General features: G+C 34.1%; 1 protein-coding gene across 1 annotated transcript in view; it reads left to right on the forward strand.

Moving 5' to 3' along the window:
• The first annotated feature begins 504 nt into the window (after positions 1–504).
• The window catches only part of BCHE (butyrylcholinesterase), a 78,645-nt gene continuing 52,998 nt past the window's right edge, over positions 505–26,151 (forward strand). The window contains exons 1-2 of the mRNA XM_052649603.1: positions 505–619; positions 7,013–8,537. Of these exons, the coding sequence (XP_052505563.1) occupies positions 505–619; positions 7,013–8,537 (1,640 nt within the window). The remainder of the gene's footprint in view (positions 620–7,012; positions 8,538–26,151) is intronic.

The following is a 26,151-nucleotide window of genomic DNA, read 5'->3' on the forward strand; positions in this document are numbered from 1 at the left end:
GACAGAGGGGCCTGGCAGCCTACAGTCCATGGGGTGGCAAAAGTGAGTAGGACCCAACTGAGGGACTAAACAACAATAATAACATAGCTACGTTCTTGACACAGATTGAAGGTACAACAATTTCAACAACATTTCTTTAAAGCAACATATATATACTTAAATCAAAATCAGCATGAGAAAAATGTAGATTCCATAAAGGAGAATAAAACCTTAAAAGATCTGGTAGTGTTTAAAAAGAAAATGAAAACAAACGATTAAAAAAAAAAAAAAACCCTGTGTAGTTTCTGTTCAATTTCAGCATCTGCTCTGTAGCTTTCTTTTTCTTCACTCTAGATGAGTGCCTGCAATCGTAAAACACGACTCCGGTAATACTTTTGTAAATGAATCACTACAGCATTCATACAATTAGCCTCTGAACAGATGTCAGAAAGTAAAGATCGGCCGCTTCTAGATCAAGTTGCCGCTGCCAACTCTCGCGAGCTTTGTCAGTAACTGTTGATTGTAATGTCAGTGCAGTCCAATTTACAGGCTGGAGAAGCAGCTGCATACTGCATTTCCCTGAAGTATTATATGATTTCCACTCCTTGCAAACTTTATCATCTTTGTTGCAGTGAGTCGGGTAAGTTGCTCTGAATTTACGTCTTCCTGTAGAGATGGAAGTTACCCTGAAGCTTATTCTGTAGGAGGAATGCGATCCCTTCACGTGTTTGTTTGTGCCCCTTTGGTGCTCTGTGGGAGGCAGTCATTGGAAATGGGACAGATGAAGGCAGCAGCCACATACATCAAATCTTCTGATTATTCAGGGAACACAGACTGAGTTCATTTAACTGCTTACGGAAATAATGAATTTGTTCAACTTTGTATAAAGGACCGTAGCAGTTAATAGTATCACTGTAATGTATGTTCCTAATGCACCCTCTAAGGGAAAACATTTTATGCTGTGTTTTACATTTAAATGCTCTGTTTGGTGAATGTCGCCTTAAAAGAGTAACAGAAGTGTTTCTTGACCAATCTTACTCTATTTTTCTTTTCTTTTCTCTATTTTTCTTTCTGTTTTTCTGAAATGAATAGTTCTCTTATTGTCTGGTTTTACAGAGTACTTAACATTTTGCTATTTGAAACTTTAACAAAATCAATTTGCAAAGGAAAGGTCTAAGTTTGTTTTGTATAAAAGGAAAGATCTATTTCTTGATTTGATTTACAAACTTTTGTCTAGTTTGCCCTGTTTCTTCTCTTTTGTAATATGTGTATTTATAGAAAAGTCTTTTACATTCGTTATTTTTATTATTATAGAAATAATAGCAAATGCACATTTTCTGCTCATCCTACAATTTTTTAAATCTACCTTTATTTTGATATCAATTCCTATTTCACCAGAGGATTAAGCATTGTGTTTTTATAAAACCATATGAATGATTAAAAGTGAACTGAAATGTGAACAAAATTATTTCACTATTTATGATTTCTATTTGTAATTAAAAAAAAAACTTGTCCCTTCCAACTCTTTATGAATATATTGCATGATAATAAACTCAGGAGTTACTGTTATTAGTCTGTATAATGCCTTCCATAATATGAGCTATCTCATAGCTATGATAAATATAATTATATGTCACTTCTGTAGTTATTAAGGGTAAGCATGAGGTTTTAAAGAATGATTTTTACTTTAAATGAAAACCTTTAGAATTCTCTGTGTGTTTGAAATAGAGTGGTCTTTTGGATGCAAATTATATTTCTAATTGAATTTTCAAAGTTCTGTTTTGTTCTTCTAGACACATTATTGTCCTTAGTTTTTTAATTATAAGAAAATATTTGGTGGAACTCCAACTGAAAATCTAAATATATTTATTTGAAACAAAAATTTGTAATATATAGTGGAACTATACATAACATTGTTCTGTAATTTCCAAATCTCCTGTAAATGTGTTAGCATATTTTCAGATTAAAAAAAAAAAAAGAAAGCTAAAAAAAGAAAATATAGGGATCTACTCTATATTTCAGCTTTTAAAATATAAGCAAATGATATCTTATTTACAGACTTAATTTCCGCTTTGATTTATTTCTTGGTAACAATGAATAATGCATGCTTAAATTATATGTTGTCTTCATTTTAATGCTTTCTTGCCCAAATCTGCTCATTCTTATCAAAATTTAACTGTTCCAAATGAAGAATTATAACTGAATAGATGTCAACCTAAGAACAGATTGAACTTTGCAAGAAGACTCAAGATATCTAATGTTAAATGTTCAAATTATTCACACAATAAAAAGTTTGTAAAATTTTTTCCTCATTGAGGAAAGTTATAGATCTGTGTTTCATACCTAATATAGTGTCTTCTATCTATACATCCTTTTAGTGTCTATTGGATATCTGAAGGATCCCTGGAAGACAATGGTGTAGTTTATAAACAGACTTCCTCAATTTCCCGCTTCACTTAGCCTACAACAAAACAAGCTTTTTAGGTTTGATATAAAGGCTCAGTTGTTTTAATTGGACTATCTACATTTTAGTGGCCCTTGTTCTAGACCATATTATCTAGATGGCTCTTTTCTTACCATTTTAACAGTCTTTATTTTTATATAGAAGTATATATTCTACTAAAACTTTTTTAAAATGACAAGAAAACTACATTCAGTGAAAACTATTAACAGGTTTTGCTTGACCATCCTTTAATAAGTCCTTGACTGCCCAATTATTTAGAAAATTTGATATCCAATTATGACAAATATATAGCAAATAAACTGCTTTTTATACCAATAATTTTATTATACTCATACCTTATACCATTGCATACTTTTAAAACTAGTCAAGGAATTTTGATACTACTTTCAAAATTGAATTAAAAATACAAAAAGAAGAAAATAAATTTTTACACTTTTAATTTTGAAAGTTTTTTTTTTTTTTAATTGAGAATAATTTCCCAAAATTGCCAGTAGATTTTGATATCCTGGAGCATTTGATAAACTTGGAACATTATAGTATTCATTATTTTCCAGGTTTGTCTCCTTCCCCACTCCCATCAATTTTCTTTTGCAATTCCAAACAAAACTTCTGCCTTTAATCAAGTATTAAATATTATTACAATAAATTAGTTGATCTAAACTGAGTATTTCTAAATTCATTTACTCAGGTGTCCTTGGTATGAAAATTTACCCCATTCTTTGTGATAAACATGCTATGTGTTCTCAGAATTTAAATTGTTTAATGTACCAGTAGTCAATTTGCAACAGAATTTATAGGATGAAATAAATGAAATTTTATTGAATACTTTAATTATTAACAAACACTTAGAGATACAGAGCAATAACATTTTTTAATCTCTTTTGTCTACTTTTTGATTGCTTAATCTTGTGATAATGTATATTAAACACATAAACATCCCTTAATGGTAAAACTACAGTGCAGCATTTAGACTAGAGAATACTACGTTATGAAAAAAAAATTATTCTTACTTAAATAAAGGACTTCAGTGGCTCAGCAGTAAAGAATCCTCCTGCAATGCAGGAGACCCAGAGTTCAATCCCTGGGTTGGGAAGATCCCCTGGAGGATGGCGTGGCAACCCACTCTAGTATTCTTGCCTGGAGAACCCCATGGACTGAGAAGCCTGGCAGGCTACAATTCATAGGGTCACAAAGAGTTGGACATGACTGAAGTGACTTAGCATGCATGTAAATAAATATAAACATATTAGCCTACACTAATAATAAGTATGCAAATAGAAACATATGTTCATGTTAAAACCTAGATTTAATAATATAGTGTTTAAAATGTACTCCAACAGGTTAACACCAAGGTTAATTAGAATTATATTGCCATTCTTGCTACAAACACAGACTTATATGATTGAATGTTACTAATTACATTATTTACAATTACAAGGTGTAAGTACTTATATTACTAATACCAAGGTGATGACTCATAGATATCACTGTTGAAAAAGAAAGATTATTATTCATGTAAATCATATTATATAACATTAAGTTCTACTTAGCACAAAATATAAATAAAAGCATACAAGTTCTTATATAAATCAATTAAGTGACATGGAATGTTATTGCAACCTTTTAGATGTTATAGCAGCCTTTCATAATACATGCAATGAAAATTATTATATTTATTAATTACATACAAAAACAAAATATGTTGGTAGTAATTTTATATTCACTATGGAATAAAATTAATAAACAATAGAATGAAAGTTTGAAAACTGTCAGAAACCAAAAATTATCTGGATCTGTTATATGGTTTATATAAACCAAACAAAAAGAATACAATCTTTATTAGACTCAGTAGAGATTGATTGAGCTAGGCCAAATGCCTACCTCCAATTTAGACGAAATGTCTTAGGATTTATCAGAAGGGGGAAAAATAAAATTGTAGTATGTGTTAGCAGTATCTCTAAAACTCCTAACTCTCTGAAATATAAAATTTTATTAGAGTCAAATTTGCTACTGCTGTTGATATTTAGTCATTAAGTTGTGTCCAACTCTTTGTGACCCAATAGACTGAAGCCTCCCAAGTTCCTCTGTCCATGGGATTTCACAGGTGAGAATATTGGAGTAGGTTGCCATTTCCTTCTATGGGAGATATTCTTGACCCAGGGATCAAACCAGGGCTCCTGAATTGGCAGGCAAATTCTTTACCACTGAGCCATCAGGGAAGCCTCAAGTGTCAAGTTTACAGGCATCTTTATATTACCATGTTGTTGCTGCTGCTGCTGCTAAGTCGCTTCAGTCATATCTGACTCTGTGTGACCCCATAGATGGAGCCCACCAGGCTCCCCCATCCCTAGGATTCTCCAGGCAAGAACACTGGAGTGGGTTGCCATTTCCTTCTCCAATGCATGAAAGTGAAAAGTGAAAGTGAAGTCACTCAGTTGTGTCCGACTCTTATCGACCCCATGGACCATAGCCTACCAAGCTCCTCTGTCCATGGGATTTTCCAGCCAAGAGTATATAGCATGACATTATATTTATTATTTTTATTTTAAAAATATATTTAATTTGACTATAATATCTAAATTTCATAATAGTATATATACAGTGTTAAAATATTATATACTTTGATAGTATATTTTATTGGTAATAACACAGAGTCATTTATTTCAAAATTGAGAGCATAAAAAATCTTATGGCTTGATTTCTTAAAGCCTTACTATTATAGCAATCATTATGTATAAATATGTATGTATATATATATATGCATAAACATGCAGATATAAGTAGAATTAGAGATAAATATATATAAATATAGACATAGCCATAATCATAGACAGAGACAGAGATAGTAGTAGAAATGGATATACATCTATAAGTACTGTACACTGAACAAAATAGTGTATACAATGAATTAGTTTATTCATATATTTTGGGGGATCAAAAAATACTTGTTGGTTACTAACTGTCCTGTGAGCAGTGGTGAATGAGGCTCATTAACTATGAGGATCATAGATCTAAGACAGTTATCTTAATAGGTAGTGCCTAAATCACTGCCTTCTAAGACATTCTAAAATTTAAGAAAAAAAAAAATCTAATACAAATTCTCAGTGCTCACAGGATTAGTTTCTTGGACACATAGTTTGAATTTATTATTACACTCTCAAAACATAATGAAGAAAACATTTTGTACATGTATAGAACTTTGCTATTGTTTTATGGATGAGAATCAGTGTTTGTATTTGCCAATTTTAATCAGATTTTCTTTTTTTTCTCAGTTGTATAAAGATATTAATTCTTTCAGATAATATCTGCATTACATTTTTCTATCCTTTGTCACTTAGAGTTTCAGAATGTGATTTAAATTTTTTATTGAAAAGAAACTCAACTGTGCATTATGAATTTTTAATAAAACTTTGATTTGCCCAAATGTTCTTTTCATATTATTAAATAAATATTATTTCATGAAATGTCAAGTAGTGATGATTTGGTAGGTATTAAAGATTACTGTTGCTTCCCCTGCTTTTTCCAGTAATTCCTCAATTTTAATCCTCTGATGTCACTGTCTACTACCAAAATATAAGCAAATCTGACCATGCTAACACATTTAACCTTCCTAGTTGCATATGCTTTAATAAATTAACAGATTAAGACATTTACTGAGTCATCTCTAAGTGTAAAATTTCTTCTAAATTGATTTCTTCATTCACACATTACATTATCAGTCAGTCTCTTCATTGGCAATATAATTTAGGTAGAAAAATCCTTCATGGTTATTCGGTTCCAAAGGACTGGTATACATACAATCTTCTCTATCTAATTTTTCTGGTAGACCTTTATGGTGGTAGCAGATTTGTTTGTTTTCACAATTTGTAGGATTAATGGCAGCTATTGTATATTTTTTTTCACTTAACATTTTATGAATTGCTTGTCCAAATTCTCTTCTGACCTTACACTATGCTTATAGTTGTACAGAGGAAAAAACCACCAAGGCAAAAAGGACCCCAGATGGGACTGTGGAAACAGAAAAAGACAGTAATAGAAGTCTGAAGATCCTTAGAGTTTCTTAACCTACTTCACAGCTCTGTCAAGAGCCAGTCAGCCATGATTAGAACTGTATATATTCCAGAGAATATGTGAGTTTGTATTTCTTTCTCTAACCAAGGTAGAAATTTAATCTACTGTATCTGTCATAAATAGACTGCCATTTAATGCCTGGTAAAGTCGTACACATACACACACACACACACACACACACACACACACACACACACACATGCCTTGGACAAATTTTCTCCTTAAAATACTAAATCTCTCTTTCTTACAGAGGTTTGTAAATGAATCTCTTCAAATTGAAATCATTTCTTTTTCCTTTTCCATTTCACTCATTTCTTTCCTAAATTGAAAACTGAAATATGTCCAACCATTTTCTTTTGTTTGTAGCAGTAAGAGATTAATTAGTTTTCATAATTTACAGGATTAATAAGAGCTGCTAAATTTTAGTTAATTATCATCAATAAAATATAACATTAGATGCATGGAGCTGTTGAAACTTCCTGCTTACCTTTCTTGCAGAAACCAATATGCAGAGCCGGAGTACAGTCATATACCTCAGATTTGTCTTACGGTTCCTTCTGCTCTGGGTACTCTTTGAGAAGTCACACACTGAAGAAGACATCATAATTACCACCAAGAATGGAAAAGTCAGGGGGATGCGCTTGCCAGTACTTGGTGGCACAGTAACAGCCTTTCTTGGAATCCCGTATGCACAGCCACCTCTTGGTAGACTACGATTCAAAAAGCCACAATCCTTGACCAAATGGCCTGATATTTGGAATGCTACAAAATATGCAAATTCTTGTTATCAGAACACAGATCAAAGTTTTCCAGGCTTCCTTGGATCAGAGATGTGGAACCCAAACACTGACCTCAGTGAAGACTGTTTATATCTGAATGTGTGGATTCCAACACCTAAACCAAAAAATGCTACTGTAATGATATGGATCTATGGTGGTAGTTTTCAGACTGGAACATCATCTTTGCATGTTTATGATGGCAAGTTTCTGGCACGGGTTGAAAGAGTTATTGTGGTTTCAATGAACTACAGAGTAGGTGCCCTTGGATTCTTAGCTTTACCAGGAAATCCTGAGGCACCAGGGAATGTGGGTCTATTTGATCAACAGTTGGCTCTTCAGTGGGTCCAAAAAAACATAGCAGCCTTTGGTGGAAATCCTAAAAGTGTAACTCTCTTTGGAGAAAGTGCAGGAGCAGCTTCAGTTAGCCTTCATTTACTTTCTCCTAAAAGCCACCCGTTGTTTACCAGAGCTATTCTGCAAAGTGGATCTTCTAATGCTCCTTGGGCAGTGACATCTCTTTATGAAGCTAGGAACAGAACATTGACTTTAGCTAAATTTATTGGTTGCTCTAGAGAAAATGACACTGAGATAATCAAATGTCTTCGAAATAAAGAGCCCCAGGAGATTCTTCTTCATGAAGTGTTTGTTGTCCCCTATGGTACGCTCTTATCAGTAAATTTTGGTCCCACTGTGGATGGCGATTTTCTCACTGACATGCCAGACACACTACTCCAACTTGGACAGTTCAAAAAAACCCAGATCTTGGTGGGTGTTAATAAAGACGAAGGGACAGCATTTTTAGTATATGGTGCTCCTGGTTTCAGCAAAGATAACAACAGTATTATAACTAGAAAGGAATTTCAAGAAGGTTTAAAAATATTTTTTCCAGGAGTGAGTGAGTTTGGAAAGGAATCGATCCTTTTCCACTACATGGACTGGTTAGATGATCAGAGAGCTGAAAACTACCGAGAGGCCTTGGATGATGTTGTTGGCGATTATAATATCATATGTCCTGCTTTGGAGTTCACCAAAAAGTTCTCAGATATGGGAAACAATGCATTTTTCTACTATTTTGAGCACCGATCCTCCAAACTCCCTTGGCCAGAATGGATGGGAGTGATGCATGGTTATGAGATCGAATTTGTCTTTGGTTTACCACTGGAAAGAAGAGTTAATTACACAAAAGCTGAGGAAAGTTTTAGTAGATCCATTATGAAACGCTGGGCAAATTTTGCAAAATATGGGTAAGTGCCAATTTTTGTAATTGTTCTTGTTTGTTTTGTTTTGCTTAGCTTTGCATGGTCCCCTGTGTAGACTTCATTCAAGGTACAGAAACATTTTGATTATTTATTCTCTTCACACTTTAAGCTGGTTTTGTTTTTCATTATGTAGTACATTTCAGTTCCTTGCATCAGAGTGCTTAAAAGAAATAATCAAAGAACTTTTATGAAAAATATTTTCTGATTTCATTTCCATAGCAGCATAAAGTACTTTAACAACATTCGCCAAAGTTTGTATGGAACTAGATGTCCACCTTGCGAACAAGATATCCACCTTGTCAAGTATTTTTCAGCGTAAAGGTTCACAGCGTTCACATGTTTAAGAAGGAGCAGGAATATCTCTCTTTTGCTTGTGCTCTTAAGCAGTGGCACACTGTTACCTGATGCACAAAGACAGACACACCATCACAGGAAAATCAAAGGGCAGGATGGTGTTAGGGTTGGCCCTCACATTATTCAAAATACAGAATTTGACATTTTATCAATTTTTTTTATTCCTTAATATGTTTGTTCAGAGGTTTTAGGTAACCTTTGTTGAACAAGAGTTGCAAGGCTCATCTTGTTTGGCTAAGCTGTTTTATACTTGAATAGTCACAAGGGTGACATTACATAATAAGAGATGCTACAAAAGAACATATTTTCCCTCATATGTTACAAATATTGTGATATTATCTCTTTAATAGTCAGAGAAAAATGCTCTTTTAATATCAATATATTTTCTATTTTTAAATACTTCATGTGTATAAAAAATAAGGATTCTGTAATAGTGTGTAACCTCAAATTGAATTTTATACACTGAAACAGTTTGTATCAGTGAGTTTAACCAAAGAAATAAAAATTGGGGCACCTCTTTTTTGAAAAACGCTTACAGAAACTCACAAATTGATTGATGCATTAATCCAATCTGTCATCCTATCTTTATAATCAAAAAGAATTTGGGGAGTGATTTTCTTTCTGGTTTTCTTTTCCATCCTCCATTTAGAATTAATTATGTTGATGCTTCATGTTATTATTGGTATTTTTCTACAAAGTACGTGTATTTTATAATTCCTCTCAAAATGTTTTGACACTTATTCACTGTATATAAGGCTAAAACTCTTCCATCTGGCATTAAGATGCTTCTGTAACCTTGCTACAACCCGTTCTCTTCAGTACCTGTTTCCTTGGTAGAGGAGATATCTCATGAATATCAAAGATTTCAAGTTTAACTACACCTTAGAGCCTGTTCTTGCTGTGTGCCCTGTTTAGAAAATTTACCTCTCTCCTTTGTAATGATACAAGTCCTACTATTGTGTTAAGTTTTGACCAATTACATGTTTCATACAGAGTATCTTTAATTCTAAAAGTTGTAATTGCTTCAGACCTGTTTTACACTCTGAGAGAAACCATTGACAGTCATGTATCTAAATGTTATCTTTCATTGTATTCTGAGCCTCCTAAACTAGACTAAGAACCAACTTCTTGAAAGAGAAGTTATGGTTTTATTGTATACTTATTGAAGTACTGACATTGGTGTATGTTCCACTTAACAAATATTTAGATTCAATAAGAACAAGTTAATTTTTTTTTTAAGATATGTAAGCTATTATCTGTAGCTGTACAATATGTTACACCTTCTCAACATCAGCCTAAATTTCTGCTTAACAAGGAACATCTTATTTCTAGAGCTGCTTTAGAATTATGTATATTTCATTCTGTTCTCTCCCTCAAGGCTTTAATCCACATTAAATCACTTGAGTATGTTTTTAATTCTGTCTGACAATTCTAGAAATTATAAATATTTTAAGGGGACTATTAAGGGAATTTAAGGGAAACATCAACATTTCTTCAAATTATTGATGCCTATAATTTTTAAAAGACTTTATATCTTACATGTTAAAATCATCAAGAAATACATATTTTCTTATTTCACAATGGAGAACACTGAGAACCAGGTGAAATAATGGTCATATCTATGGAAAATGAGTGCAACAGGTCAAAGAAGAGAATATTTGATACTTAATAGAATAAAAGATTGTATAATCCTAATTTACTTATATGATTAGCATATTTTAATAGGAAATAAATGAATGTTGACAAATTTTGATTATAATAGTAAATTCATATGAACAAGATTAAAACCATAAAGATTAAAGTAAACTTTTTAATGTACTTCAGCTATAGATACCACTCAGCAAGATACCATTTTAACCAGTGAGTTTCTTTATAGTCCATGCTTGCACAGTTAGACAGAGATAATAATATGTCATATGTGTTGAGATTTGACTTGATGGCAAACATAATGTTAATCTCCTGGTGTGCACTATATTTTTTCAAAGTATACCTATGTAATAAATACAGAAGCTTAGAATGATTAAATAAACTCCATGATAACAAATTCGGTTTAAGTGTCAGGTTTGGAAATTCACTCACATTCATTTGCCCACAAACATGACGTTTGATGTTCTCTTCCCAGGGAGATGCTCCCCCTTGGTTTGCCTCCACTCCCAGTACCAAGGACATTTAGCAATATCTGGAATTATTTTTGAGTATCACTTCTGGAACTGGGGTGGGCTACTAGCTATATAGAGGCCAGGGATGCTGCCAAACTTCTTACAATGCTCAGGATAGTCCCCCAGCAACAAATTATTCATTCCAAATGTCAGTAATGCCTAGATTGGGAAACAGCAGATTTTTACTCCCATATAACCGCAAAATCACACATAAAGAAAGTAAAAGGTAGAAATAAGAATTGTAATTATCATTCAGGAAAGTGAATTTTCAAGTACATGGTTCATAAAATGTTTTAATGAATTTTTCTCCTTAAAGAATGTTTAGTATACATTATATTTCTTATTAGGACTAAGTTCAAAATAATTTTGAAATTTTCTTTGTGATATTTTATTTTCCCAATGGGTTGTTTAGTAGTCTTTTATTTAACTTTTAGCTATTTGGATAATTTCTAGATAGTTTGTTGTGGCTTTTTAATTTAATTCAGTTCTAGTTAGAGACTCTACTCAAGATTTTCCGGTTTGAAATATATTGAGAATTATTTTATGACCCAGAATATGATTCATATGGGTGATTACTTTATGTGCTCTTGAAAAGAATGCATGTTCTTTTGGTATGATATGTTCTGTAAATTAATTAGTCCATGGTTTCTCAGGTGTTCTAATATTTTCGTCTACTTATTTTAAATACTGTGAGAAGGGTATTAACATCTTTCACTATAATTGTGATTCTGTTTATTTCTCCACTTAATTCTACTAATTTTCCTTTTACTATTTTAAATTTGTATTATTAATTCTGTGCACATTTAGGATTATGTATTCCTGATTAGCTGACTTTTATCATTTTGAAATGTCTCTGTCCTGAAATTGTCTTTGCCTAATATTAAGATAGATACATCAAGTTTCTCATGCTATGTTTGCACAATATATTTTGTTCCATCCTTTTACTCTAGCTCACCTAATTTAAAAAAAAAAAAGAGAGAAAGAAACCTTGCTTAGATTTAGCATGATTAACCCAATTGGCATTTAGTATAATTATCAATGTGTTTTGTTTAAATCTACCATCTTGCTATTTTTAATCCATCCTTCTTATTGCTCCTTTGCAACTCTTTCTTCTTTAATGTTTATGCTATTGTATTTTTTTTTTTTTTTATGGATGTTTAGTTTGTCTTTATGGAGAAGGTAATGGCAACCCACTCCAATACTCTTGCCTGGAAAATCCCATGGACGGAGAAGGCTGATGGGCTGCGGTCCATGGGGTCACTACGAGTCGGGCACGACTGAGCGACTTCACTTTCACTTTTCACTTTCCTGCACTGGGGAAGGAAATGGCAATCCACTCCAGTGTTCCTGCCTAGAGAATCCCAGGGACGGAGGAGCCTGGTGGGCTTCCGTCTATGGGGTCGCACAGAGTCGGACATGACTGAAGCGACTTAGCAGCAGCAGCAGCAGCTGTTTGTCTTTAATTTTTTCCCCAGTGTTTGTTTTAACACTAAAATTGTTTCACTTATAACTATCTACTTAAAGTTAATACTGACCTACTTTGCTGACATTTCCCACTTTCTGAACAATTCATGCTTCCTATTTTCCATTTCACTAACTACTTCACAACTGTAAGAAATTAACAATAAAGTTTCATGTACTCTCCTCATTTTTATATTTCCCTATGTTTATGCAATGTATAATATAAAATATCTCTTAAAATTGTATTTGTTTTTTACAAGTTATATTAATGTAAATTCATAAAATAAAAAGCAGAGTCTTTTATGTTTACTTGTGTCTTTAGTGGGGTTTCCCTGGTGGCTTAGATGGTAAAGAATCTACCTGCAGTTTAGAAGACCTTTATTCCATCACTTGGTTGGGGAGATTTGGAGAATGAAATGGCAATCAACTCCAGGATTCTTGCCTGGAAATTTCCACGGGCATATACCATTTCCAGTATTCTTGATCCTTCCTATGGATTCTAATTGTCATCTGGAATTGTTTTCCTTTGTGCTAAAAAACATCCTTTAGAATTTCTCATTGGCAGTTTGAATAGTTACAGATCCTCTCAGCATTTTTTTTTTTAAATCTGAAGATACCTTTATTTTCCTTCAATTGAATGATTTTTTTTAAAGATAGATTTCTGGTTTAATATTTTTTTCTTTTTCTTTCATCAGTTTAAAGATATGTTCCATTATCTTCTTGTCTCTTCAGTTCTGATGTAAAGTGAACTTGTATTTGTATGATCGTCTTTTCTATACAATGTAAAAAATTTTTTCCTCTGGTTGATTTCAAAATTTCCTCTTTATCTTTGGTTTCAATTGTTTATCCATGGTATTTCCAAGAATGATTTCTTTGTCTAGGGATTTTGTCTTATTTTGTTTTTGTCTGATGTTTGCTAAGCTTTTTCTCAGTAATTTTTAATATCACATTTGAGAAAATTTGTATCAGTATTCCATCAAATATTATTTATGCCCCATTCTTACTCTCATCTCCTTCTAGAACTCCGATTATACATGCACTAGATTATAAATTTTGTCCCACAGGTTACTAAGCTTCTGTTGCCTTTTCTGCACATTTCCAAATTAGATACATTTTTAATTTTTCTCTACAAGCTCAATGACTTTTTCTATTATCTCCAATCTGTGATTGAAGGTAACCAATGAATTTTTTATTTCACTTATTTTAGTTTTCAGATTTAATTTTTTCAGTAGTTTCATTATTTTGCTGAGTTCCTTCCTGTTTTCTATTTAGATATTATTCTTTAAGTTCCTGAACATATTTAAAATAGCTGCTTTAAGTTGTTCATTCAATATCTAGTTGATGGGTTCATGTACTGTTTTCCTATTTTTCTGCATGTCTAGAAATTTTTACATTTGTACTAGACTTTGTGGATGATACAACAGAAATTCTATATTATTTTAGCCTTCTCTGAAGAATATATGCTTCCACTGAATGATGGTTGTTTGTGTTTAATTTTACCGAACAGTTCAATTAAGGGATGTGTATATACTTCAATTTGTCTGAAGCATGTGTAGACTTGGTTTTATATTTTGAGTGAATCCATGAAAGGTCCAAAATATTTATAGACCCTTTAAGTTGACAGAACTTAAACTAATGTTTATTTTCACTGAGGATGTTACAGTTACTTGTTTTTTGTCTATTAGAGTGGAGATAGTGCTTCCAATGTGGTGCAGTAGTAAAGAATACACCTGCCAGTGCAGGAGATGCGAGATCCGCAAGTTCAATCTCCTGGGTCAGGAAGATCCCTGGAATAAGAAACGGCAACCCATTCCAGTCTTGTTTCCTGGGGAATCCCATAGACAGAGGAGCCTGGCAGGCTGCAGTCCATGGGGTCGCAAAGAGCCAGGCATGACTGAGTACACACACACCATGGTGGAGATAGACAGGGTCTCCTTACTCTGAAGTTATGGCCTTCCACTCAGCTGGCCTGCATATTAACGAGATGAAAGCAAAGTGTTGACAACATTATACTAGTTATTCACTCTTCAGCTGTCCCATGTCTTCTGCTCTCAGCCATGCAGTCTCTTCTCTCTATTCCCAGCCTCTCATGTTCTCGCTCTGAATCTATTCAGCCCAGGCCTCAGCCAAAGATGTTTAGGGAGACCTGTCCCAAAAATTCTAGCTACTTCAATACCCCAGCATTCTTATTTCTGTTTTTTCGCCTCAGTGAAGCTACTGTACTTTGCTTAGGTTCAAGCTCCCTACATCTTGGACAGCCGATTATCTTCATGTGAGTAACCACAGTAAACACGGCCTCACCTTGAAGTTCCTCTTCTCTCAAATAACATAGACTTATGTTGCCTGTTATCCAGTTCCTGAAACTCGTCATTTTATTTTTTTGCTTTTGGTCCAGTATATACTTGTTTATGGTGGGACAGTTAATCCAGTTTCAATTATTCCATCATAGATGACAATGAAAGCCCAACCCCATTTGTATTTCAAAAGAATCTTAACCTTTATGTATTTCATTCAGGTCCATGAAATTCATTTTTCCAGTTACTTTAAAAACACTTGTCAATTTCCAAGATATAGGTTAAGAAAAACTTTTAAAATTTCATTTCTTTGCAAAAATAAAGAAAATGTTATCCTGTGAAAGCACTAAATAGTATTTGAATTTGGTATCTTTAGTTACATGTTTTGAAATTCCTTATAAAATGTATACAACTTAAGCCTTAGCTAGTTGGAATTACTGTCTATATGCGTTTTGCTTGCTTTTGCTTTTCCCTCAATCCCATCTCTAAAAATGAATTTAAATCTAGATCCAAATAGCAGGCATGTGCATCACACCCAGTATCCTATAATAGGAGACATTAAAATATCAATATAACATATATATATCCATCAGTTATTCATCTAGTCAATACCTTGATGACCAATACATTAGATTAACCAGCACTTAATGATGTATCTTCAGCACTACCTCAGTGATACAGGAAATTGGGGAAATCAAACTTGATTTGTCAAACAGACCAGACAGCTAAAGGAAGAATATAAGCCAAAATACAATTAGTAGTATAACGTCAGATAGAGGATCATTATTTCTGCTGCTGCTGCTGCTGCTAAGTCACTTCAGTCATATTCCTGGACCCCTCCAATTGCCTCCTGCTGCTGCAGAGCATCATTTGTTTACTGTGTTCTCTCTGGGTGCTATTTTCAGAATTCCTCCAGGGCACAGCCTCAAGTAGAGCTATTCACAGTGCAGTTACATAGCCTTCCCCATCATAAGTGATAGCCCTGATGTGTCCAGTGTTAATCTTACTAGGGATCCTTTGTGTATAACCTCAGTCAAGTTACTTAACATCCCTTACTGTGTTTTCCTATCTGAAAAAATGAGGTTATAAATATACCTCCCTTATTGACACGTTGAAATAAACCTTATCATTGACAGGAAACTGCAGTCCTCTATTTCATTAAAAAAATTCTGTTTTCCCGCTACCAAGCATAAACTACTTCAATCTATTCTTATCTAAGTTTAAACTTGACTTCCTCCCCAAAATGTACAATTGTTTAACTTCCTGGCTTAGCATTAGTCAAGTTTTCAAACAAATAAAGGTAAACTACAAAACTGAGGCAATTAAGTTTCTTCTGTCTCTTTGGTGAGAATTTGTTTATTCAGGCTCCTCTAAATTGGTTAATGTTTCCTAATACCTTTTTACCAGAAATAAATGGTATGACACAAATACTTTTTGTCCTATTTTGATGTCATGAAACCAAAAAGTTACTTCGCAAAGTATTTTTAGTAAACTCACAGCAGTATACTGATGTTATCCTCATGTGTCTTATTTATTTACTATTTATTCCCTTCAACTTTTTTACATAGGAATGAAAATATATTACTAAACTTTCAGTCCCCTGGTTTACTGATCTGTATAAAATAAATATGAACAGTTCATGACATTTGTCCTGGAAAGCAGGTGAGATTAAATGAATGCTGAGTCATAATTTCTTAGTGCATAAGATTATTTTGAATAATTGTCAATTTAAAATAGGCTTGCCTCTGTGTACTAAATTGTAATTACAACCATCAGAAATTTACAGATTTGCCAGATTTCTAAAATAATGAACTTTATAGCTATATTCCAGATATATATAAGATGGGTATTACACATGTACTTCCATATCTTCCTTATACTAGTAGGAATATGCTTATTTTCTAATATTTATATAAAGTTCATTTAATAATATTTAGTTTTGAATAGGTGTATTTCTCTTGTGTTTACATATATATGACACAAGAAATAAAGTAATTGAAACAACACTTCAATTCCAGTTAATTTTCAAACAAATCTGTTTTCTTTGTATGTTCTCTTTCTTATCTCCTGGAATCATTTTATATTTTTAAAAGGTAATAGAAAAACTGAAGAAAAGTTAAAAAGAAAATGTTAGTGGAGAACTGGTGCCCCTTTATTCTAATTCTCTGTATAGAGATTTAGCGTGTATCTGTTCTCATTTGATAGAGTTCATATCCTGTCACCAAGAAATTAATTTTAAAATTACACTTGAGTTTATTTTTATTATATTTTTCAACTTGAAATAAATATTCTAGGACTTAATTACAATATACCTCTTGAGAAGCGATTTCTTAAATATACTAAAAAGGTAGCAGTTGAAGATAGTTTTAAAGTGGACAGTACGATTAAACTGACAAGGTATGAAATACATTTATGCTGCTATTAGAATGAAAATTTGTTGAAATGATGACATTATCTAACATTTTCTGATGAGAAGAATGTGGTCCATAGAAGAATAGTGAATTGGAGCTAATAGGTGACAGAAAAAAGATTAACTGTGACTCAAGACTATTAACTTTCATTTCCTTCTATTATCCATTCACCAGGCTGCCTTCACCATGAATTATTGAAAGCAGTCATTAAATAGGCTTACAAAATGCATTTGGTTACAAAGTTATAATTTTAACATGTTAGCATGCTGATACTTGCCTGGATAATGTTACAGAGGTAAGGACAGAGAATAAACTAAAATTAAACATCATGACATGCACAGACAAGCTTAAGTTTGTGATAGACTCATCTGGCCATCTAGTCCAATTATTATCAGGCTTGTAATTAGATTTTTTGACAGATAATAGTTCATGTGGCTTCCAGAGTGCGAGAAAAAGTCCTTGCCCTCCAGTTCTATAATTATTTGTGGTGCCTTATCGTAATTAACTTAACTGAAACATTTTGAAGACTTTACAAAGAGGTCAGGGTTCAGATCCTTTGGGATTTATTTTATTGTTATCATGAATGCATCAATGTTGTATCACTTCAAATACTTTTCTCCCCCTTAGGAATTAGTTGAGGAATTAGTTGGGAATAAAACAATAAATGTTGTCTGCAATATTCCTAAAAATACCTTAGTTTAACAAATATATTATATATGTAGGTGAAATATATATACATATATATGCATTAGGTGAAGGTCACTCAGTCATGTCTGACTCTTTGTGACCCATGGACTATGTATTCCATGTAATTCTCCAAGCCAGAATACTGGAGTGGGTAGCCTTTTCCTTCTCCAGGTGATCTTCCCAACCCAGGGATCAAACCCAGGTCTGCCACATTGCAGGCGAATTCTTTACCAGCTGAGCCAGAAGGGAAGCCCATTTTTGCGTTAGTGTAACCTATTTGAAAAGGAAGAATTATGTCGCATGACAACCTAAATTGTACATAAGATGATGTGCAAACTGTTCAGAGTGCAGTCATATTTTGCCATCAGTGACAGTGGAATGAAAAGGAGAAACCAGAATCCCCAAAGAGCTACTACATCTACAAAAATGTTTGACTAAGTGTTTTGAAGTACTGTGGTATTTTAAGGGAGCTCATTAAAACATGGAAAATCATATTTATGTTATAGGATCAATTTACTTAGAAATAGATGAATGTGATTTGTTCTCTGAGTTTGCCCAAAATTTTTGTGTATTTGTAAAAATTATAACATTCAATCTGCCTGTAAATCTTAAATTCAATCTGAAATTAGAATTAATCATTTTTAAAAAGTCAAAATCATATTTTCAGGAATGTACATATAAATGCAGTACTTCAAAGGATGTGTCAGAAAGAAAATAACAACTTCAAAAAAACCAAAATGTGGCTTTAAATATTTTGTTGTTTAAAATACTACATTTTTCTGACTGTTCCAAAATCAGAAATTACTAAAATGTGTTTGGTTAGATTGATAAGTTCCAAGAAATTATTCTTGGTGCAGTTTTTCTCCCAAGTCATTAACACTCAAGATCAGAGTTAACAAGCATAACTCCAATCTCTTAAATTTTCAGCGTGTTAATAGCTCTCTTGGACACCTTCACATTAACATGATAAATACTATTAACCTGATGAGATAATCTGTAGTTTTTTTATACATGAAATGTTAATATTAACTTGTACACAGACCTCTGTTCTGTAAAAGCAATTTAATCTTTATCTTATGCAAATTAAATTTAATTACTTTTGCTGTATCATTCTTTATGAATTGATACATAATAATATCTGTCTTATGACTAGATTTAAAAATACTAGTTATAAATCATATTTTTATCTGATAAACCATTATAAAACAATAACACAATTATATCAAAAGTGTTAGAATTTCATATTTTTCTTAAAAACCATAATGCCAAACATGCTTTTGCTGGTTTTGTATTTATGGAAATAGGAAAAATTACACATTTTATGAAACTCCTTATAATAAAAGTTTGCATCTTTTGTAGACCTACTAATCACAAGTTAATATTGTTTGTTTAGATAGGTCATTATGTTGATTGGTTTATTCATTCTTCCACTTAGTCATTCAACAAATATTAACATATCTGAAAGCTTATATGAATCAAGTATTACTTAGGTGATATGAATACAGTAGTCATCAAAATATACCCAAGGAAAGAAAGAAAGGAAAAGCAAAACATTGGAGAGGAAAAAAAAAAATCCCAGAGAAAGTTTCTACCTTCAGGGGCCATACAAATTAATAGAAGGACAAATATATAATAAAATTTTATATTGACCAGAGTTCTGAAAAAATATTAAGCATAATTAGGGACCTAGAGCCTGACGTGAATGGAATGTGATGATATTTGTAGGATTGCCATGAAAAGTCTCTCACAAAGTTATATTAGAGTGAAATGACAGAGTTAATCATGTGGATTTCCAGGAGAAAAATGTGATGTCAGTATCTTGGGAATAAATTTTCTCCAGAGAAAAAGCAGCAAGGACATGCCCTAAGACTGAAATATTTAGGATGTTGCAATTCCCAGGTGGCTCAGTAATGAATCTCCTGGTCCAATGCAGGAGATGCCAGAGACACAGGTTCAGTCTCTGGGTTGGGAAGATTCCCTGGAGCAGGAAATGGCAACCCCTCCATATTCTTGCCTAAAAAATTTCACAGACAAAGGAGACTGGTGGGCTACAGTCCGTGGGGTCACAAAGAGACATGGCTGAGTGACTGAATGCAGACACAAGCTAACATAGAAAAAGCTGGAAAGCAAGTCTATGTGAAGGTAAGTGGTGAAAGGCAAAGTCCGAGAAGTACAGAGGGTCAAGATATATAAGATTTGGTGCTTAGACTGATTTTCTGGAATCTACTCTGAATGAAATGATAAGCCATGGGGCATTTGGGGCAATTGAGTGGCATAAGTTGACTGAAACTTTATAAGCATCTCTCTGACTGGTAGGTAAATAAGGGTGAAGCAGGGAGAGCAGCTAGGGGAGTCCTATTAGAACAACCCAGGTGATGTCTTGAATTGAGTATAACTGGGAAGGACTGTCAGGACATATTTTGAAAGATCTGATAGGATTTGCTCACTGGATGTGCATATGAGAGAACAAGTGGAGAAGAGGATGAACCAAGGTTTTCGATCTGAGTCACTAGAAGAACAGAGCTGCTGCTTTGTGAGATAGGGATGACTGTGTAGGATAGTGGTTGAGATTGTGTGATCAAAAGTGCTGATTTAAACATTTTAAATTTAAGGTGCCTATTCTGTAGACACCTGGAGCAAAAAAAAAAAAAAAAAAAAGCTATTCTGACACTGAAGTCTGAAATTCAAGGAAGCGGTAGAAGTTAGAGCTCTAAACTTTGTACATAACAGCATTAAAATGATATTTAGAGCTGCCGAATTATATCATTTATGGAGGCAGATATCTGAGCTCTTCAGAGATTTGGAGGAAAAGAGTAACCATCAGAGGGAATGAGTAGCCAATGAGTCAGACAAACAACTAGGAGAACAAGATATCTCCCAAGACCAATAAAGAAAGAATTTCAAGGAAGGTATAGATATCCGCATCAAACATAGGATAAGTATAAGGGAAACTATAGGAAACTGTATATATAGGCTTGTGGGTTTGGAATTATGGAGGTTATTGGTGAGTGACAAAGATACCTGATGTTTTGATGAAAACATAGAAACTAAAATCTTAGTGGAAAGCCAAAAAACAATGAGAGGAAAATGATTAGAAATTGAAACTTGACTCATCTTTTTTAAGAACTTTACTCTTAAGGGGAACTGAATCTGGGGATATGAGAATAAGAGCAAACAGAAGGGGTTTTGATTGTTTTTGCTTTTTTTGTGGTAAATATTGCAACATGTTTGTGTGTTGATGGAATGGTATAGTGATTAATGTGACTAATTTTGTTTTATGTCAGCATCATAACCATCTACCTAATTTTACTCTTTTATTTATTTTCTTCTGAGAAAACAATGCAGTTAAATACAATGCATACCCTTTGGATAGAAATCAGGCTGTCAGTAACTTGGATTTTGCAGAACACAAATTAAGGTTCTCAAGAGATGGGAAGCAAAGTGAAAATAAAACCACAACCCAAATATTCGGAACATCCAGAAAAAAAGGCTGTCATTAAATACTTCTTTGATATTTATTCCACAGAAAAGATTGTATTTCATTCTTTAGAACCTATGGACTTATAATGTGCCCTAAATTCTGGAAGAATTATTTCTTCATCTTTTAAGATGAGAGACAAATCAAAAGCAACAGATTTCTGAGAGCTAAGGAAGGAAGCAAGCAACTTTACAACAAAACTAAGAGGTCACAGACTAAGTCAGACCAACAGCTGTCAGGGTGGGGAGCCTATAACCTCTGGTATGTAAGTGCCTGTAACTAGTGACAAAATATTAGCCTTTAGACCAAAAAAAAAATTGTGTAATGCTTTCATTAATGTGTCCTTTAACATTCAGGGAAGAATTATACAATATCTATTAGGAAAATTTTCTTTATTAAAATTAATGTGGTTACAATAAAAGTAACTGAGCCCTTAAGGAATATGCCTCACATATGACCTATACATAGTAATAACTTAGCCTACTGTTATCGTCTGGATATTCTTAAGAAGGTACTGAACAAGTAGTTATTTGGATTAATAAATTTAAGTCTATTGTAATATTCATGTTGATAATAACATTAGTTAAAAATTTATTAACTGCTAATGATAAGGACAGAGACAAGGGACGAAGAAAGTGATTAAATAGTTAATTTCACTAGGGTATTGTAAATAGAAAATATATGAGACCCCTAAAATTTAATGATTACTCAAGAAAGTGGATTTGCTTAACCACAAAACCAAGCAAGCATGCTTAGCAAAAAAAGCCATTCAACAAAAGCATGAGACATGCCCCCAGACAATAAAACAAGGTGGCATGAGACCCACATTCTGCCCAGGGAGCTCAGTTCAGTTCAGTCACTCAGTTGTGTCCGATGCTTTGAGACCCCATGGACCTCAGCACGCCAGGATTCCCTGTCCATCACCAGCTCCCGGAGTTTACTCAGACTCACGTCCATCGAGTCCGTGATGCCATCCAACATCTCTGTCATGCCCTTCTCCTCCCACCTTCAATCTTTCCCAGCATCAGGGTCTTTTCAAATGAGTCAGTTCTTTGCATCAGGGCACCAAAGTATTAAGTTTCAGCTTCAGCATCAGTTCTTCCAATAAATATTCAGGATTAATTTTCTTTAGGATGGACTGGTTGGATCTCCTTGCAGTCCAAGGGACTCTCAAGAGTCTTCTCCAACACCACAGTTCAAAAGCGTCAATTCTTCAGCGCTCAATTTTCTTTAAGTCCAACTCTCACATCCATACATGACCACTGGAAAAACCATAGCCTTGAATAGATGGACCTTTGTAGGCAAAGTAATGTCTCTGCTATTTAATATGCCATCTAGGTTGGTCATAACTTTTCTTCCAAGGAGCAAATGTCTTTTAATTTCATGGCTGCAGTCACTATCTGCAGTGACTTTGGAGACCCCAAAAATAAAGTCTGTCACTGTTTCCATTGTTTCCCCATCTATTTTCCATGAAGTGATGGGACCAGATGCCATGATCTTAGTTTTCTGAATGTTGAGCTTTAAGCCAACTTTTTCACTCTCCTCTTTCACTTTCATCAAGAGGCTCATTAGTTCTTCTTTGCTTTCTGCCATAAGGGTGGTGTCATCTGCATATCTGAGGTTATTGATATTTCTCCTGGCAATCTTGATTCCAGCTTGTGCTTCATCCAGTCCAGCATTTCTCATGATGTACTCTGCATATAAGTTAAATAAGCAGGGTGACAATATACAGCCTTGACATACTCCTTTCCCTAATTGGAACCAATCCTGTGGCCACTGCTGAGTTTTCCAGATTTGCTGACAAATTGAGTGCAGCACTTTCACAGCATGATCTTTTAGATATTGAAATAGTTCAACTGCAATTCCATCACCTCCTCTAGCTTTGTTCGTAGTGATGCTTCGTAAGGCCCACTTGCATTCACCTATGCTCTAGGTGAGTGATTATATCATCGTGGTTATCTAGGTCATGAAGATTTTTTGTATACTACTTCTGTGTTCTTGCCACCTCTTCTTGATATCTTCTTTCTGTTAGGTCCCTACTATTTCTGTCCTTTATTGTGCCTATCTTTGCATGAAATGTCCTCTTGGTATCTCTAATTTTCTTGAAGAGATCTCTAGTCCTTCCCATTCTATTGTTTTCCTCTGTTTCTCTGCATTGATCACTGAGGAAGGCTTTCTTATCTTTCTTTGATATTCTTTGGAACTCTGCATTCAAATGGGTATATCTTTCCTTTTCTCCTTTGCCTTTTGCTTTTCTTCTTTTCTTAGCTATTTGTAAGGCCTTGTCAGGCAACCATTTTTCCTTTTTGCATTTCTCTCTCTTGGGAATGGTCTTAATCCCTCCCTCCTGTACAATGTCACGAACCTCTGTCCATAGTTCTTCAGGCGCTCCGTCTATCAGATATAATTCCTTGAATCTATTTCTCACTTCCACTGTATAATCATAAGGGATTTGATTTAGGTCATACCTGGATGGTCTAGTGGTTTTCCCTACTTTCTCAATTTAAGTCTGAATTTGGCAGTAAGGAGTTCATGATCTGAGCCATAGTTAGCTCACATCCTTGTTTTTGCTGACTGTGTAGCGTTTCTCCACCTTTGGCTGCAAAGAATATAATCAATCTGATTTTGGTGTTGAGCATCTGGTGATGTCCATGTGTAGCATCTTATAGTGTGTTGTTGGAAGAGGGTGTTGGCTATGACCAATGTATTCTCTTGGCAAATCTCTATTAGCCTTTGTCCTGCTTTGTTGTGTACTCCAAGGGCAAATTTGCCTGTTACTCCAGGTATCTCTTGGCTTCCTACTTTTGCATTTCAGTCCCCTATAATGAAAATGACATCTTCTTTGGGTGTTAGTTCTAGAAGGTCTTGTAGATCTTCATAGAACTATTAAACTTCCACTTCTTCAGCATTACTCGTCGGGGCATAGACTTGGATTACTGTGTTATTGAATGGTTTGCCTTGGAAATGAACAGAGACCATTCTGTTGTTTTTGAGATTGCATCCAAGTACTGCATTTTGGACTCTTTTATTTACTATATTGGCTACCCCATTTCTTCTAAGGGATTCTTGCCCACAATAGCAGATATAATGGTTATCTGAGTTAAATTCACCCATTCCAGTCCATTTTAGTTTGCTGATTCCTAAAATGACCTCACTGAACTCAGTAAGTTAATAATCCACAAAAAAAAGCACAAAAACCCCATAATTTATAAACTTAGCTTGACCATGCAGAAACAGGAAAACTCTCCTGCTCATCCTGGAGGAGTAACTGATGATGGAAACATGACATCTACTTAAGAAAGACAAATAAGTTCTTCTCCCCCCACCTTTCTTTTCCTTTGATTTTTTAAAACTTTTGCCCTCTAATTTTTGTGGTATGGCATTTCTTGCCCACTTACTTATAAGCCTCACAAACATCCTATTTTAATAAATCAACTCTTATCTATCACTAGGCTCTTACTGAATTCTTCTCTGCATTGAGACCTAAAGGACTATGGTGCTGGAGCTATCCAGAACCCCCGAAATGACAAACCGTTTCACTGATTCCTGTCTGTTCTCTGCATGGGACTTCACTTTCAGTAGGACAGACAGCTTTCTAAGAAAGTATGATCATCATCAACAGGTGGTGACAAGGATACTGAGAGTATTTAAAGAACTTAAGCTGCTCAAAATTCCACAGGTATTAGTAAAAACCAGAGCTCTAGTTTGAGCCCTGTGGTCTGATGGAAGAACCCAGGTCTATCTTTTCCACAGTTTGCTTCTTTTGTATTCGAATTTTTATGGATCAGTGGGAAAGGGAAAGAGCAAATAACTGAATCTTTCCTGCCCTTAGTTTCCTTATCTTTGATATGGGAGTGCTGATAACTATCTCCTAGTTGTCATGGAAATCTGAGAAACTATACGTAAAAAGTCTAACATATTTCTAGACACACAGTGCAAGTAGGGAAATGGCAACCCACTCCAGTACTCTTGCCTGGAAAATCCCATGGACGGAGAAGCCTGATATGCTACAGTCCATGGGGTCGCAAAGAGTCGCACACAACTGAGTGACTTGACTTCACTTCAGTGCAAGTAGGATTAATGGATAAGAAGCAGGATACTCAGTTAAGTTAGTACATATTGTTTAGGTCAGCTAAACAAGAAATATATATTTTTTTAATATAAGATTTCTCATAAATCCACATGGGGCATACTTATACTAAAATAAAGTGATTAATTGTTTAACTAAAATTCACAATTAATTTGGTGTTCTGTTTTGTTTAGTTTTGTTTGTGCTGAATCTGGTAATCCTAACAAGAAGTCAGATAGCTTACAAAGAATGTGAAGTAACCCTAAGGAGCAAAGTTTGGTAAAGCTAAGAAAGGTGTCAGAAATTCAGTGAAAGTTCTGAAGCCAAATCTAGCCTCTGTATCCTGACACCAAATTGATTCTCAGAGACAGAGTTTTGGGTCAAGTGGAAAAGAATAGCTTTATTGCTTTGTCATGCAAAGGGGGACACAGTAGGCTTTAGCCCTCAAAACTGTGTATTCTAACCTGGAGGGGTAGTGAGACATTTTATAGTAATGGTTCAAAAAGGGTATTTTCTGTTTGTGGACATTCTTCTAGTTAGTTGGTGGTGAGGCAAGTGGAGGTTAGCATCATCAACTTCCTGGTTCTGACAGGTCTGGGGTCTACATCCTAGTGGGCAACATCCTTTAACTTCTCCCACCTAGGGGGATTTCAGCATCTGCAAAACAGCTCAAGGATATTACTATG

This window comes from Budorcas taxicolor, chromosome 1 (genome assembly GCF_023091745.1).
Source record: "Budorcas taxicolor isolate Tak-1 chromosome 1, Takin1.1, whole genome shotgun sequence".
Taxonomy (NCBI): Eukaryota; Metazoa; Chordata; class Mammalia; order Artiodactyla; family Bovidae; genus Budorcas; species Budorcas taxicolor.